This window comes from Falco punctatus (assembly GCF_963210335.1).
Source record: "Falco punctatus genome assembly, chromosome: 17".
NCBI classification, from domain to species: Eukaryota; Metazoa; Chordata; class Aves; order Falconiformes; family Falconidae; genus Falco; species Falco punctatus.
Genome location: NC_137597.1, coordinates 1,944,519 through 1,961,095, shown reverse-complemented (window position 1 = coordinate 1,961,095; position 16,577 = coordinate 1,944,519). Strand labels below are relative to the sequence as shown.

General features: G+C 42.3%; 1 protein-coding gene across 50 annotated transcripts in view; it reads left to right on the top strand.

Annotated features, from left to right (window-relative positions):
- IGFN1 (immunoglobulin like and fibronectin type III domain containing 1) overlaps window positions 1-16,577 on the top strand; it is a 60,536-nt gene that overhangs the window by 24,066 nt on the left and 19,893 nt on the right. For 49 of the 50 annotated variants that reach the window (XM_080366997.1, XM_080367035.1, XM_080367021.1 and 46 more), the window contains exons 2-12: window positions 2,738-2,871; window positions 7,560-7,628; window positions 8,126-8,248; window positions 10,695-10,834; window positions 11,083-11,182; window positions 12,038-12,085; window positions 12,708-12,753; window positions 13,521-13,695; window positions 14,287-14,400; window positions 15,395-15,566; window positions 16,187-16,459. In XM_080366997.1, coding sequence (XP_080223123.1) covers window positions 7,610-7,628; window positions 8,126-8,248; window positions 10,695-10,834; window positions 11,083-11,182; window positions 12,038-12,085; window positions 12,708-12,753; window positions 13,521-13,695; window positions 14,287-14,400; window positions 15,395-15,566; window positions 16,187-16,459 — 1,210 coding nt within the window. In that variant the 5' untranslated portion in view covers window positions 2,738-2,871; window positions 7,560-7,609. The remainder of the gene's footprint in view (window positions 1-2,737; window positions 2,872-7,559; window positions 7,629-8,125; window positions 8,249-10,694; window positions 10,835-11,082; window positions 11,183-12,037; window positions 12,086-12,707; window positions 12,754-13,520; window positions 13,696-14,286; window positions 14,401-15,394; window positions 15,567-16,186; window positions 16,460-16,577) is intronic. The other variant, XM_080367008.1, reaches the window with a different exon arrangement.

Sequence of the window (16,577 nt, the reverse complement as noted above, 5' to 3'; positions counted from 1 at the left end):
ACAGAAGACAGGAATAGTGGGAATAGTCTTGTTTCCAGATAAAATATACTTTTCGATTCAGTCCTGAAATAACTGTCCTGCAGCTGTTGCTTCTTGACACTTCTTCACTGCCCTTCATTAGGGGAATGAACTTGCTTCCAGGGAAAAATGTGTCCCCTTTGCAGTGAAAGCAGTGACCGCTGCTGAATGTGCCAGGATTCATTATGACATTTTGCAGGTTTTCAGTGGTATGTGGTAGCTTATCCACTGGCATGCAGGGGTTAACAGGACTTTTGGGTGGGCGGGTGGAAAGCAAACTGTGAAATGGAAGAAGGTCAGTCTCTTGGAGGACTCTGCTCTGTCACAGATGGTTTTAAGTTGTCAGTCCATCTGTAAGAGAGGTCTCCCTGCCTTCCCCGCCAAGAAAACTGTAAAACCAGGGCTGGAAATAGGTCAAAGCTCTATCAGGTCCAGGTTCAATGGACCAGGCAGAGTTGTGGCTCTCCTGGTACTTGCTAGACCCAACTGCCTATCTAATTAGGAATTCCTCAGTTGTTCAGGCAGAGACCAACAGCTAAATTGTCTTTATTATGTACGCATACACCAGATACTCTACAGCTATTTATTTATGAAAGTGGCATTGATGGAAATGACACATTGATAGAAATGTCTTTGATTTGAGACTAAATATCATCGGCTGTGGGCTTTCAGTGGGGAGAAAATCATTGGGAAGGGGAACAGCAGTAAGCCTTGTGCCTCTGGGATGGCTCAGGTCCTTTGCTTGAGCTAACTCTGCTACGCGGACGGCTCTTGCTGCAGTTGATGAGAGCTGAAATCAGCCTTTACTAGAAGCTAATAAATGCTTCCTCTGGGAGCGTTCCTATGGCTTACATGAAGTGTCGCTGTCTTTTGAGTCTTGCGTAGCAACTGGTTTTATTAAAGCTACTTAATGTTAAGGTTAAGCATTTGGTCAACAAAGTAACATAACTGCTGCCCCGGACCAGTAAGACTAATGTCTGAGGAAGTGTCCTTGGGGTGATCATTGGCCAAAACAGGCAGAGAAAGATGTTGTGGGAAACCACTGGGACACCACTAGAAAACAGTGTCCGCTCCTGATTGCGAGGATTTTCCAGCAGCAGATGGAAAGTCCTTGTTGTCTTATTTTCTTAGTTTGTTAACTTTCAAATTGTTTATATTTGACTTTGGAATTGCTTCTACTTTTATATCACTGTGAATGCAACAAGAGATGTAGAACGGAATGATTTTAGCCCAAGCATCAGTTTGAACAATCACATTTTCCTCTATCAACATGTTTTCTTTTGCACTGGGAAGGTATAAATACGGTCGCCAGCAATAACTGTCAAAAAGAAAGAAGGAATGAAGAAAATTACTCCAGAATTTCATTTTCACATTTCAAATTGTTGATTAAAATGGTGATCCCCAGCCCTGCAAAGGACAAGTTTTTGATAGCTGTTTCAGAACAGCTGACGAATCATACTGCTACCAACACTGAAAGATCATCTTTCTAAGATTAGCAGAAACGGTGCTTTTTGTGGTTCTTCTGTCTTTGTCCTGTGTAACACGAGTCCTAGCTATAGGACCAAGTTTTTACTTTATGTTCCTTTTCCCATTAAAGGCAGCTTTTAGAACTCTAATCTCCTGATAGGAAACCAGAGGAAAACCTTGTTCTGGAGGTCAGCATGACAAAAGTAATTCCATTGCCAACTTCTGGAGCCAGAATCTCAGAGCTGAATGTGAGGATTTAGTATGGCACACAATGCAAAGGAAAAAAAGATTGTAAGTTCTTAGCCAGACACGAAGGCAAGTAGACTCCCAGACTGAGTAGGCTTTGTTGCCTGCATGTAGTGGTGCTGGGAGAAGATCCCAGACTGGCCATCTCTGTGAACATCAGGAACTAAATAGAGGCACCTTTGCTTCTAAGTGAGTTTTCTGAGTAGAGGAAGAAAGGCTTACAGGTTGCAAGGGCAGACTGGAAGCAAAAGATTTTGGGGCACTTGCACTTCTAGGGTAAACCTGTCCATGGAAGTAAGGGGCCTTCTTGCTGCTCATGGGAGCAGGGATCAGCCTGTGGCTGTTGGAAGGAAAGACTGTGAATTGAGATGTCTGTTTTGGCTGTAGTGGTGAAGCTGTTCTAGGAGGAACTGGATTTCTTTCAGACCTCTCAGAACAGCACAGACTGAAAGACTTTACTTATGAAGGCCAAGCCCAGGCATGGTTGCCCCATACACAAACGCAATAGTTCACCGGTTTTACTTCTCTGCTAAGCAATTATGAGATCTCCTGAGGACTCAACGACCTCTGAGAAACAGTTTACTGGTGTGTCCTACAAAACTTGGATGTACAGGTTGTCCCTTCCTTGGACAAGCCGTTGATCTGCCCAAATGTTTGTCCTTCCTTGAGGTACAAAGTCTTGACCCAGCTTACACTTGGAAATCCAGCATTGCCTTGACTGATGGTCGCATCTGACCAAGTTGGCCCACTGCCTTGGTTGAGGCTTGCCAAAGGCAGTGGGGTTCAGTTGCACCTCCCCTGGTGCTGTGGGAGGCATGGGCGGGTAACGAGCCCCCTACAACCGCGCACAGCACAGTATAGAGACGCCCTGACTTGGCAGCTACTGAGCACAGACTTAGCTTCTAGGAGAGTGGAGAGGTGTGTGGGGGACAAGAACTTGTCATTTCTTTTGCCACTTAGTGACATTTACAACAGATTAATAAGGGGCGTGGCTTCTTTCATACAGATCGCTAATATCTGTGACCAAGAGACCTGTTGAACACCTATGAAGAGCTCTGTGGTCTGAGCCAACAGACAGAGCCACCGTGGTGCCAGGAGACATCCTTCAAGCAGGATCATCTCCAAAGTTCAACTTACAAGGTAGTGAGTTTGGTTATGTCGCTGCTGAGATTTGTGTAGGGCTGATACAGAGTTGGGAGGATGAAGTGACACCTTCACTGTCACAGTAGGCATTGCTCTGGGTTGCAGTAGGTCTGAAAATTGTTGAAAATGCTCTGGGAGGAGTGGTCTCCTACAGCATACGTTGATTGCCCCAGTAAGATGGCAGGCTGTTGGAGATCTCCTGTAACTGTCCCATGGAGCTAACATAGGGCTTGTGGCCCAGGTACACTATGGTTTTTAATGCTGTTGTTTTTTGTTTTTTGTTTTTTTTTATCTTGGACACATTGTTTCTTGGGACAGTAAGTAGGGATGTGTTATTTTTTCTTCTGGATGTTTAGTAGAACTCTGTTGTATTTGCTCTGTTATGCTTGCTTTAAATTTATTGACTGTATGAAAATGCACGTGTAAATTATGAAAGAATTCATAGGTATGTTGTGGACATCAAAAGGAACAGACTGACCTGTTGTCGTGTGGTCATCCCATACCTGCTTCACCAAACTGACGTGAATTCACTGTCCTCTTCATCACTGTTGGGCCTTAATTGCTTTCATTCACTTAGAAAATACAGATAATGTGTCTCTCCTTCTGGCATTTTCTATCAGTGCCACTTTCATAAATAAATAGCTGTGGAGTATCTGGAGTATGCGTACGTAAATTGTGGACAGCATGAGCAATCACTTATGTTATATTCATAATCCCTGAGGCAGAAGAGAAGATCAAGTCAAGTATAGATTTACCGAAGGGATAAGTCACACAAAATCTGATCCTTGGGCATTCCTCCCCACTCTACATAAGACCATTCATCACTGGAGTGCTTGTGACGTTCCCCCTCTGTGACCTGCTCAGAAGTTGTCATGAAGTTGCACTTCTGCAGTTGCTGGCCTTCAGTTCTGTGGTTCTAACCAAAGTCTTTGAGATTTTTCTTTAAAAATCTTCTGAAATGGGAAGACTCAAGCTGAAAATATTACTTAAAGTTAACAAATAAACAAAGAAAGCCAACCCAAAGCTAAAAGAGAAATTTTCAGTGAGAAATCCTTATTAGTGAGTACCTGGGTTTCTGGTGTAAAGCTCAGCTAGAATTTAAGACTGAGCACAATTTGATATTTGTGTCCAACACAAAATATTTGTTGTGTTAGAACTGTCCTGATTTTTATGAATTACAAAGAGAAATAGAATGGTACATCTGTTGCCTTTAATATAATCAAAAAATAAAGATGATTCAAGTCTTCTGCTGTGGTCTATGCTAATGGCTTTGTACTCCACATTTACTGTGCTTGTGCCAGTGTCTGTGGTACATCCCGTGCCTCTGGACCCATCACCTCTGTCCGAACCAGTCACTGCCTGTCACTTCTTTACAAGTTTGGCTAATTTTGCCCACCAGTCTCTGCCAGCAATTATGTCACATCTTGTCTGTCTGTTCCACTGTCTGAACCTCATAAATAACTGTGTGACACCACTAGTACCTCCAAATCCTGTGAGTCCCAAATGTTTTCCTTATTCACTTAACTGATTAATGGCCCTATCACTAGTGTCCAGTCAGACTGCAAAAGGGAATGGGCTCTTGCTCTATCTCATTTGGACAGATTGATGGATAGACAAAATGAAGGGCAGATCTCCCATGCCATCAGGCTATCTGGTTTATTTTTGTAGATTAGAAATATCTACAAGTCAAGGTCTTGCTCCTGCTCTGCATTCAAAGCTGTGGAAGCTTTGCCACATCTCCAAAGAGAATGTCTCCACAGCTGAAAAGCAGGCAGACTCCTGCCTGGGCTGGGAAATAGCCCAGTCTTGGTTAGCTGGGCAAGGGTGACGCAAGGGCGAAAGGCTAGGTGGGCAAGGGTGATGTATTTTTCAGAGGAGTGAGAGTGTTGAGCTACTTCCAGCGTTAGCCCTGTTGTGCTGGGGATATTGCTCAGCAGCATTTCACCTAGGGAGAAGCAGATAGCCTTTTGGAAGTATTTGTCTGTCTCTGTTGAATAAATAGTAACCTCAGTGATCATCTTAGTGTGGACACCTATGTTTCAAGCATCTGTGAGTGAAGATGTGGATTACACTGTGGTAATTTTTGGAAGGCTTTTGCTGTCTTTCATTTCTTGTAAAAATTCTGTGATTTCTCGTCTAGGATTGAACTGAAGTCAAAGAAAAACCACGGTTATTCATGTAAGAAGGGAGCAGAAATTTTAAAAGCAAGCGGGAAAGGGTCTGAATGAGTCTCTGCCAGCTGATATGTTATTTTCTGGTCCTCATTTAACATAGAAGACACTAGAAAAGGCGATGTGGTTGGATTAATTACACTGAAGGAATGTTCTCTTGCATATCCTGGCACTGTTATTTTAACTGTGCAATCAATGTGTGGCATTAACATGCTTCTGTCTCACTCTCCAGAAGGCAAGAATTCACAGGAGTATAAGGAGTCACAGCAGCTTATCTTTAATCCAGGTGAATTTCTGAAATAGTTAAGGCCCTGTAAACTCAGCAGGTTATGCATAGTGCATGTACTGCATATTGTACATTGAGAAGATGCATATGTGGTGTCTGTTACCACCAATGCATATATCATCATTATTTCTTTTTTTTTAAACTACATTTGAATATGGTCATCTCTCATCTCTCAATAGGTTATAATTATGTTATGTCACACTGGACTGGAAACAACCGTATGACATGATACATTTGGTAACAAGAAAAGAGTAAGTTTCTTGATAGCTTTGGACCTGAGAATTTGGACCATGTTCCTGTTTCAGTGTAGATACTCGTCAGTATTGCCTAGTGTAGAGAGAAGTCATCAGGAGTAGCAAAGAAGAAATGTGAGCGTAACCTAAAAAGAGCTTAGTAGAATACTGTTGCAAGCTGATGTCAAGTCATCATGTCTGCTGAAAACTGTAATCATTAGACATTTCAGCTCAGGAGTTTAGGAAGATACAAGACTACAGAAGGCAATGGGGGATTATGATGCTCACTGTTAATACAGTTCAGTACTTTAGAGGACAAAATGAATCCATCAGAAGAGGATGATCAAGAGTCTCTGAAAAACTCTGCCATTTGCTATGCAATGCCCTGCCCCGTGCAGGGCAGGGTGCCCTGGAATCATCGTATTTTCCTTTCACTTTTCCATCTTTTCCCTCCCACAAGCTGTTTGTTCCCTTCACTTGCAATTTTTAAAACATCTGCCAATGGTTTTCAGAAGTGACTATGTGATACGCCAAAATATCAGCACACGGAAGCTGGAGCACTGAAATGTAAAACTCTTGTTTTGGTGTATAGCAGCAAAAGTCACCCACACCAGACGGGGAGGTGACACAGAGAACTTGGCTGTCATTTGCACAGTCCCATCTATCATTTCCCATTTCTGTTGTTTCATGTGCATTTCCACTGAAGCCAGTGAGGCTAACAGAATGATTTTCCAAGTAATCAATTATTTATGAGATTTGTATAGTCTGCAGAGCCCTAAAATAAGGTTTGTGTTAAGGGCAACAGTGGAGCCAGTGATTTGTTGTGGAGAGATGTCTACGTTCCTGTTTGCCACTGCTGATTAACAGAAAGACAAAGTTTATCCTTTTGGTTCAGAATTTGACCCAGAAGTGCTGTGAGTTACACTTTCTTTGGCCTATCTATGGGACATGCGACACAAATGATTTTTGTTAGCTTAGTTGTCTTTTACCCTTAGCTGAAACCAAGTGTCATACAACTAATGCAACTCCAAGCTAAGCGTATAACAAGGGGATGTTGGGGTCCTAGTTTTCATCCAGTATAGTGTGGCAATATTAGATTGGATGAATGGCTGATATAGGGAACAGAATTAAAACCATGGGTGTGCTGACAGAGTCCATCTGCCTTTTAAAACTGTTGAAAGTTGCATGTTCTTCTGTGACTGTGTTGACTGAAGGAGTGCAGAGAGTAAACAGAGAGACAGCATTAATCCCACATGGGAATCTAATCTAATTGCTCTTTCAGAGCTTCAGTAACTCTATAGTTCCCGAGCATCTCTCATATGACAAGGAATCTGCCTTCACAGTTCACTTGCAAGATAGTGATGTGTTACATTACATGTTGTCCAATTTCTAAATACAGGGAAAGAGACACCTTTAGCAGGAGGTCACATGAGTGATCTATAACAATAACTAGTTAATGCCAAGTTCACACTTCACTATTTCCTTCTAAAGTAGGTAGTAGCTTATAGTCTGCTCTCAGGTCTGTTGCTAATTTAAACAAGCTAATTTAGATCAGGATGTGCTTCTGCTTCATGCCCCAGTTTAGACATCCATTTCTGTGGCTTTCTTCTCAGCAACTGCTCTTGCCATCCATCAGAACTCACCACGTGAGTGCCATGTGGTGTAATATTTGCCTGAAATATGAGAGGAGGTCTTTGGAGGCAAGCCAGATGACATGGAAATGGAAGAGGTGACAGAGGGATGCTGTTAGATGCGTACATTTTCCATTTAGCCCTGCTAGCCATTTCGTACCTGGTTTGCATTGGTTCAGAACTGTGTCATGATGTGTTTTGGAAAGACATACCACGGTGTGTTGATTGGCAGGCCTTTTTCAACTTGGCTGCTAGGATGTGGCAAGTGAGGAAGGGCAAACTGTATCATAGAAGTGAGCAGTGTTAATGTCTGACATTTTCCTTGTGATCTGTGAATAAATGAAATGATTTGTCTTTTTCACAGGAGAACCTGTAGTCTGTTTGTGCTGACCATAAGCAGCTGTGTAAAGCGCCATGACAAGCCATCAGGCAGGTGAGAGAATAAACACAGCAATAAAAACCGGGGTACCCCTGAGAAAAACTTGCTTTTCTTGTTTGGTAGGTAGGTATCTGTCTTTCACCACCACAAGGAGAGATACCAGTAACTGGCCCATCAGGTTCTGCTGACCTTTGCAATAGTGTCTTTGTCATGTCAGATTCTGAAGTTTTATTTGGAACAATAACAGAACATAAAGCATTCTCTATCCAGATCGCCACTAGACCTGTAAGCCGATGTGGGCCTGGATTGTGATCTTGCTTTCAGATTTTCCCATTGGGCCCTAGCTTGGCAATGAATCAGCACAACATCACAGACTGTAACGCTCCAGCCTTTGGACACGCTTACAGCCTGTAGTACTAGAATGCAGGTGTCCTTTATAGCCAGGAGGAGCTCAGCAGGAACAGCTACTGTTCCACAGAGGCAATGCAGATTGAGAGAGTTTCTAAAGGACAAATTATCTTAACTGAATGTATTTTTCCTTGCCTTCCTAGTAAGATCCTTCAAGAAATCTTCCATCCCAGGAGTTGTTATCACCCAGTTTGTGGATGATATTCCAAAAGGATGCAGCACACCTGACTTTGAGCGGAAACCCGTCACTCTGACATTGCAGGAAGGTGAGATTCTTGCAGAGCAGTCAAAGCCACAGACCATCTCACCTTCATTAAGCAATTATCATAATTAAAGGAAGCTAGTCTCTAAGGAGATTTGACTATACCAGAAAAAAAGTGTTGTGTGGCCAAAGTCTTTGTTGTACTGATGAAAATGCCATCAGTACTGATAGAGGTATTCCGAGTTTTTGCTAGCATATGCAAGATCAAAATCTGGCTCCTAATGTGTACAACAAATCCTGTGAATTCTGCAGAAAGGTCTCCAAGTATTTCGCAGCAAAAGATTAAGGACATGGAAAAAGTCGGTGTTTCCTGTTGAACTAACTAATATAGAGTGTTCAGCACCAAAATTAACTGCTTTTTGAAGTAAGATATACTGACTGCAGATGCTGTTTAGGCTGTACTTCAAGAAGCAGTATGGATCGTTAGGGTACAGAGAGGGCAAGTAACGAACACCCTGCCTTTCAGTGTCGTTACGCCCATCGGTTGATTTTCACGAGCCATTGAGATTTTATGAAGGAGCGCAGTGGCCTCTAGTGGTACCTTCCTCCTCCTCCACCTTCCTCCCTTTGCACGTTTCAGGCATGAACCAGGCGGTGTGGTCAGCCATCCTGCCTAAATTTCTCAAGTTATTTCATTTGCAGTAGGTTCCTCGTAGTTCACATACAAGATGTTAGGGCCTCCAGGCTGGTCACTGTGAACTGAATTCAGTGGCTGTGCAGAGGCACGAGTGTCTCTGTATCACCGTTGCCCCATTGCATTCAGTGCCTGGATTAGCTGATACTCCTAGCTGTGGACTTGTGTCCTGTGACAGATGGCAAGGATAGGAATTTGCAGCCAGAATGCCTAAAATATGGCAAAGGTATAATCAGTTGGAAACAACCTTAATATTAGATAGTACCGCAAGCTCAGAAATAGTTGGAAGATGTCTTTTGATAAGAATCTGTTGGCAGGAGCTTGCTGCATCAATTAAGTTTTTTGGTGTTGACTGCAGAAGGGTGTGGGAAATATTGAAAGACTTTCTGGGGAGAATTTTTAACAGTGTTGGTCACCTGAAGACCAAAACTATTGCATAAGAAAGATAGTAATCGTTTCCACCCTGAGCTACATCCCCAGTCACAACTCATCTCCGTTCCTATTGCCCTGTGACGCTCCCACTTACCTACACGAGTCATTTCTGTGTTTTGTTTCATATTGTTTCCTATGTCTTTGAAGCCTTTTGGAAAAGAAAAAAAAAAAAAAAAGGTTTGTACTAGGCAGTGGTAAAGCGGTTAGAGGTTTCTGTGGTCAGCTGCAGTATACTCAGGTTCTTAGGAAGCAGAGGTGAATGAGAGAGCTCACAGGTAAACCCCATCCACTTCTCCCTTCCTTACCTCTTTGAGTAGCTGAGCCTGGTGTGTTTGGGGTGCAAGGTGGTGCTAAGCTAGCAGACAAGGAAGATATTCCAGACAGAAGACATGCAGGGAGTAATGGGGAAACACCTTAATCTGCATGGGTCTTCCCAGTTGTGGTACAGTGTTGTCTGTTAAGAATGGGTTTTCTGAAGTGTGCAGAGGGGGTATTTTCTGGTTTCCACCTCCTAATAAATCCAAATTTATCCAGATGAAAAAGAGACTAGGAGCTGCAACTATTCACAGGTGAACTTTACCGGTGTAGAGACAGGGGACTCCAGCACACTAAGTCCTTTGTTATTTAGCATCCAGCCCAGCATGGTCACAACAAAGGAAATAGTCTGAAGGAATGGAGAGGCAGTGGGAACTTTAGGGGAATATATGCGTGACGAGAATGGATCTGGGCATTTCATGGCGGTGGCACAAGTAGTTCGTACAAGTAGCCAGAAGCAAGTCTAGGCTGAACTTGCTATAGTGCCACTGATTTCAGAGACTCACAGGATGTTAGCAGTCACGTCTGGCAGGCTAACACCACATTTTAAGGACTTCTTATGGTTGAATACAGGCAAACCCTGACGTTACTGGTGTGGGGAAAGGTAGCCCAGCCTGGACTTGAGCTAATAATTGCTTGCTTTTTGACCCTGCCCAAGTATTAAGGGAGGTCAAAGTCAAACCAAGATACCAAAAAGCTGCTCTCTCGGGTACATGATTTCTCTTAGCCACATGGCTGTGCAATAAAAACGTAGGCAAAGGCCATACGTGTCAGTGGTGAATTTTGAAGTTAGTTTTCAAGTAATCTCTTTGAAAGACAGTGAGTTAGGATGGAGATTATGGCAGATGTCTCACAGTAATTTGGGCATTCAATGCAACTTAAATTGGTAATTTGGGCATCTTTTACAGAGAAAACAAAAAGATATAATTATTTTTGAAGAATGTTTCTGCCTAAAACAAAACAGATGTCTCACTCTGGAGATCAGTCTGTTGACAAAATAAGGGGCCTGACATGAAAGTGCTTACATTCAAGCTGTCTTAAATAACTAATTTCTTGCCTCTTTTCGAAGGTAAAAATGCCATTTTCAAAGCTGTCGTCAAAGGTGTCCCAACCCCTGACGTGAAATGGACACGTATGCGAGGAGGAATGGATGATCCTGCCAAATACGAAACATTCTTCAATAACATTACAAATGAATTCATTCTGCAGGTAAAGATCAAATATTTCAGACAGGACTCATGGAACCAAGAGTGCAATGGAAAGGAAAAACCTGCAGTGGGCTGATACAGATGTCAGCAGGTCTGAGAACACAAAGATAAGCAAACTAAGCTTTTTAGATCATTCTGGGAACAGAAGAAAGATCTGAGATGTCATTTAGTGGCTGTTTTATTAGAAGCTGAAGGTGTGTGAGCTGAACCACGGCACTTGTGAGCTTTTACTGTGTTCCTCTTTTTAAGATAAACCACCTGACTACAGATGACAGTGATTTGTATCGTTGCTGTGCTGTGAATGAATATGGGGAAGCTGCATGCTCTGCCGGCCTCAGGATCATACAAGGTAGGATTGCCAGGTTCTGTCCTCCAGAGGTCCTGTGGTCCCAAGCGGTTTGCTTTGCTGTCCTCTGGGGGTGGGTGCCCAGAGCATTGTCTAAGTATCCTTGCTGTGAAGGTCTGTTTTTCCCCTCACTGGGGACTGGAGGTCTCCTGTGACTCCCCTCATGTTAGTGGCTCCATGACAGTATGAACCTTAAGGCAAGGGAGAAGAAATTGTGGGCACTGCACTGGACCATAGTCAGACACTCTGGATTTAGTGTTGAATTGGCTGAATGATTGCTTTATGATGTTGAACAAATCAGTATTTTGGAGGGGATTCATCCCACTTCAGACATCTGTGGTGTCCACCTGACCTAGTCCCCTGCTTCCCTTTATATTCAGTGGAGAGAAATGAGGACTTTGTGGGTACGATATAACTGAACTATTCTTGGAATCTACTTGAGTAGGAGGTGAACTATGTTGGAAGCATCCGTTTCACCTGTGTGCCTGTAACGTAAGCTTAGAAGGAAACTATCTGTGTTTGGCCAGATAATCCTTGCACCTTGGCTCCCCATCTCTAAAACAAGATGTTAATATTTCATACCATTGCTTAAACTATAAGCTTCATAGGGCAGAAAATTTCCTCCACTGTGGAGAGTATCCAGTAAGCACAGAGTTGGTTGTTACAGAAATATTGCATTTGTAGATGGAGATTACTAGGAGTCAGGGTCAGATTGACAAGGAAATTCAGACTAGGATTTCCTCTTGGATTGGTATCAGATACAGAGGGTTTATAGTTCAGTGGTTTACTGCTGTTAGTTTGAGTGTTAATTTGTTCAATTTACGGCTTGTTTTCCCTGTTTTCTCTTATAAACTACAGTTGGCTTTAAGAGGAAAGCGAAATACGTTCCTGTTCATCCTGCTGATGGTAAGTTAGAGGGTTTCTATATATATATATATACACACACACACACATATAAAAATATAAATATACAGTTAGATATAATTTCTTTTTTTGGGGAGTGGTATAATTAATTCTTCTCTGTCTACCACATTACTACTGCCCCAAACTTGTAAAGAATAAAGTAAGGCAAGGGTTAATGAACTCTAATGTTCTGTCATCTCTTTCTGCTTGCTCTTTACCTTTGGGTAAAGTGACATTCTTAGACATGGCTTTGAGCTGTTCTAAGTAATGATTCTGGAATTGTTAATGCTAGAAAAGGGTTTTGTGATGTCAAATACAGCTGGATCAAACACAACATGGCTGGAATATAGTGGGTCTCTACAGTGTCCTCTCTAGAAAGAGAGGAAAGCCCCCTAGGAAAAAATGATCTTTAACCCCACTCAAAGATGTGAGTATGGCAGAGAATACTGGCTCTAAGTTTCGTGATAGTTTTTTTGTAAAGTGTGAAAAAATCACCAGGGGTAAACAGCGTAGCAGAATGGCCTGTTTTCTGTGGCTGTTTTGCATTATCTTCTTTTTGGGGATGTATTTTACAGTGTTGGGTATCTGAATGTTTGTTGTTCCCCCCCCCGCTCCCCTTTAATAGAGTTAAAGAAGACGCTTCAGGAATTCAGGAAGCTGCTGAGGAAGCGGTAAGCCTCTAATGAAGGCCATTGTTACACTTCCAAGATGTTTCTTGTTGATAGGGGACAGCTTCATAGATCTTCAAGGCAACATGTCTTGTTTCCAAAATTGTTGACAATCAATATGGAGAGACATAACAAGACTGTTTGCCACTGTCTGTAAGGCTGAGATAAAGAGCAGGTATCAACCTCATTTTGAGGTGTATGTTCCTTTGCACCACAAGTGTTTGTTTTAAAAGATCTGTTTCTCTGCTTTCTTGTTTTTAGCTCGGAAATAACTTCCTAATTGACAATTCTTCATCATCTTTCTGGCTGATCAGGGACTGAGCCCTGGCTCCCAGGCCAACTGCACAAACTGCCATGTGCACATTGCAGAAACCCCTTCACTTCCCAGGTGGGACCCTTCAGAGATTGCCTAATGGGAATGATCTCTGGCCTGTGCAACATCCCAAATTGTGCTGAGAAGTTACTGGAGAGAGTGCAGGCTGGCCTGGGCCAAAGTGTGCCAGTGACCAACAATTTAACAATGCAGCCAACTGCATTAGTCTTGCCCTGTACAGCCCAGGGCAAGACTGTATCCTGGCAGCATTGAATTTGTAGCATAGATGCAGAATACTTGTTCTGGAAGAGTCCCATTCTTTCTTGTCTACATCTACAGGGCCAAGTAAACTACAAAAATGGAGAGAGAGATTAAAGAGGATTAAATATAGAAAAACAAGACATCTTGTTGCCTGTCAAAATATTTTGATTTTTTTTTTCCCCATCCTGGTTCTAAGGGCCCCAGCACCAAAACCAAAACCCTTGGACAAAGAAGCAGTCTGGCAACTGTTGCTGCATGCAGATAGGAGAGATTATGAAAAAATCTGTATGAAATACGGAATTGTTGACTTCCGTGGGATGCTGAGAAAGCTGCAGGAGCTGAGGAAGGACACGGAGAGTGAACAAGGAGAGGTAAAATAAACTGAAACCACTGAAACCACTGATTTTTAACAAGTTGCAGAGTGCTATAGTTCCGCAGTAGCTTCTGAAAACAGGCTAAACCTTCCTAAATTTGCTTTGTAGATGAAATTTTTATTGCATGACAGAGAATGATTTATGACAATGTTTTAAAGAGGTCCTACCTCTATATTCATGCAGATGAAAATGCTATTGACTTTTTTGAAGTTCAGTTCATAAATTACAGGGGATTCTGACCATAGGGTAATGCTAAAATCTGTATTCGGTTGCCTCTGATGAGAATCTGGACCCCAAATTGAAAAGTTATATGCCTGAGAGTCAAAATCGGCCTTTACATATCAGAACATGTAGAAACCTGGATTCTTAGTGGCTGCATAGTGTGTGAATGACTAGGAGGTAGCACATAAAATATAATTTTCCTACAAGAGGAAACTCTGGAAACTTACAGATGTTTCTTCTATACACATGAAGTTAGAGGTAGCTCTTTTCTCTGCAGTTAAAATGTAGATTTCACCTTAGTTCAACAATTTAAGAACTTCTGTCATGGTAGCCTTATTTAATAGGGTCTTGTATCTTTCTTTGCAGCTAATACACAGTATCAAAAACTTTGGCCACATCAAGGTCAACAAGGAGGGAAAAGCTATGTTCACTCTGGAGATGGACCTGAAAAATAGTAACAGCAAAGTTTATCTGCTGAAGGTGAGGGGGTGAGATGAGTTGGCCAGCTTATAGCAGCCACTGAAGTCTTCTTGCATAAAATTCTTGATCTGCTGGGCAGTGTCTGAGAGCAAATAAGCTTCTTAAAGTTGTCTGTCCACTGCAGAAACCTAGATTGGCTGGGGAGAAGTGTTGGTGTGGGTATCCAGGAGGTCTTTGGTGGTGAATATCACTTGGGATTTGTAGATCCATGTAGAGGGGAAACAGTCAGTTACTGACATCCTTTTGGCTTCAAGAGCTCTTCCAGTAAGAGGAAATTCTAACAGTGTCTTTCAGGCTCATATAAGAAAAACAGACTGATTTTATTCACCTTCTCGAGTGTGTTATTCCACTACAATTCACTTTTGTGAAAGAAGATCTCAAGGAAGTAAAACATCCCATCTAGTTCTGTAGTTATCCTGGTGTGATCCCCAGGTGATCAGTGCTGTGGATGGTTTTCTGGAAGATACATTTCCAACTGTGGTTAGTGGCTTTAATACAGGGGAAATTGGAATTCATTAGAGAGGAGGTCAGATGAACTCTATGAACTTCTGAATCAAATGCATGACATGAAGTCGATGCAGCCACAGGATGGAGAACGTAACCCAAGTGTTTTCCTGTCTGTAAAGTGGTGAACTCGCCTGCTTTATGGCATCCATCTATGAGGATGCTAAATCTAAGCAAAGAAAGTACTTTGTCCTCCAAGTTATAATAACTGTGTATTATTTAAGTTTCAAACCCTTATCTGAGCTAGCAAAGTGCTATTGTTTTGCCCAGTTCGAGGGTCTGATGCTCTGCTCTGTGCAGGACTTACTGCACATAGTATTGCCTGTGCGTTACATAAGCAATGAGCCCTGTGAGTAGTAATAGAGTGTAGGCTTCTCTGTTGTTAATTGTTTATATCAAGGCGATCATAATACAAATTTGGCCTCATTTGCTTGGAATGACATGCACTAGTTGTGCATTGCCTTTAAGAGCGTATTCTTTCTCTTCCTAGGATGGTGAGAGGGTCAGATATGGAACGGAGGATGAATACAGAAAGTACTGCCTGAGGAGAATTGGAAAAAGGTATCATTTCATTGTCAACGATGTGCAGCCAGAAGATGCAGGCGTGTACCAAGTCAGAGTGGAGGACGTACCTGTTTTCTCAACTGAACTGGATGCTGAATGTAAGGAATCGAGTTAGATGCATGTGATATGCAACTGTAACAAGGAATTATTTTTGGCTGGAAAATTGTATATAGGAGCATATGCAAAGCTCAGCAGTAAAGCCTGATAACTACAGAAGATGTTTTTGTGTTGCCAAGTAAGGGCTGCTTATATGACACAAGAAAAAGAGGGAGGATGATTAAGTGATATGGGTGTTGCATTTGTGGTCGGAAGTACTGGGTTCAAGTACCACTTTTGTTCTGACTTCTGGATGACAGTGAGAAAATTCCTTAACTTACCCATGCTATAGTTTCCTTTTGTAAGCTCAGAATAATAACTACCATCTTGATACAAGTATCATGCTGCTGAAATACATTAATGACTACAAATTACCAAACATCACTGCGATGTGCTGATATAAATATCTCAGAAGATAACAAAAATCTATTTTTCTGCTTTTCTGTCCTGTAGAACTGGGCACAGGAGCACATCTCACTTTTTCCTTTTGCTGCTTAAACCAGTGCTTGCAGACATGGCAAGTTCCTGTCTGTCTGTCTTCCTTCAGCTGCAACAACTTCTTCTTGGAGGACAGAAATAGCTCTCTGTTTCCCTTCTACAGCTTTTGATTTTTCCATTGCAGCCATCCCTGTGAGATTTGAGCGGCCACTCAGTGATGTGCGCTGTCCTGAGGAACAAGATGCCGTCTTTGAATGTAACCTACGCACACCCTGCTACGATGCTGTGTGGCTACACAAAACCCACCTCCTCGAAGCAAGTGAGAAGCACCAGATCTCCGTAACACCTGACGGTCTGACCCACCAGCTGATTATCAAAAACGTTGTGCCCTCTGACAATGGCATGTACACACTCGACACCGGACTCTGCTCCTCAAATGCCTGGCTTGTTGTAGAGTGTAAGTGACACTGCATTATTCTCATGGTGTTGGCTTGAGGTCTGTTAACAAAACGATATTCCTCTCACTGCCCGATTGCTTATTGAGCTGATTCTATGCTGAGAAATGAATTACTAAG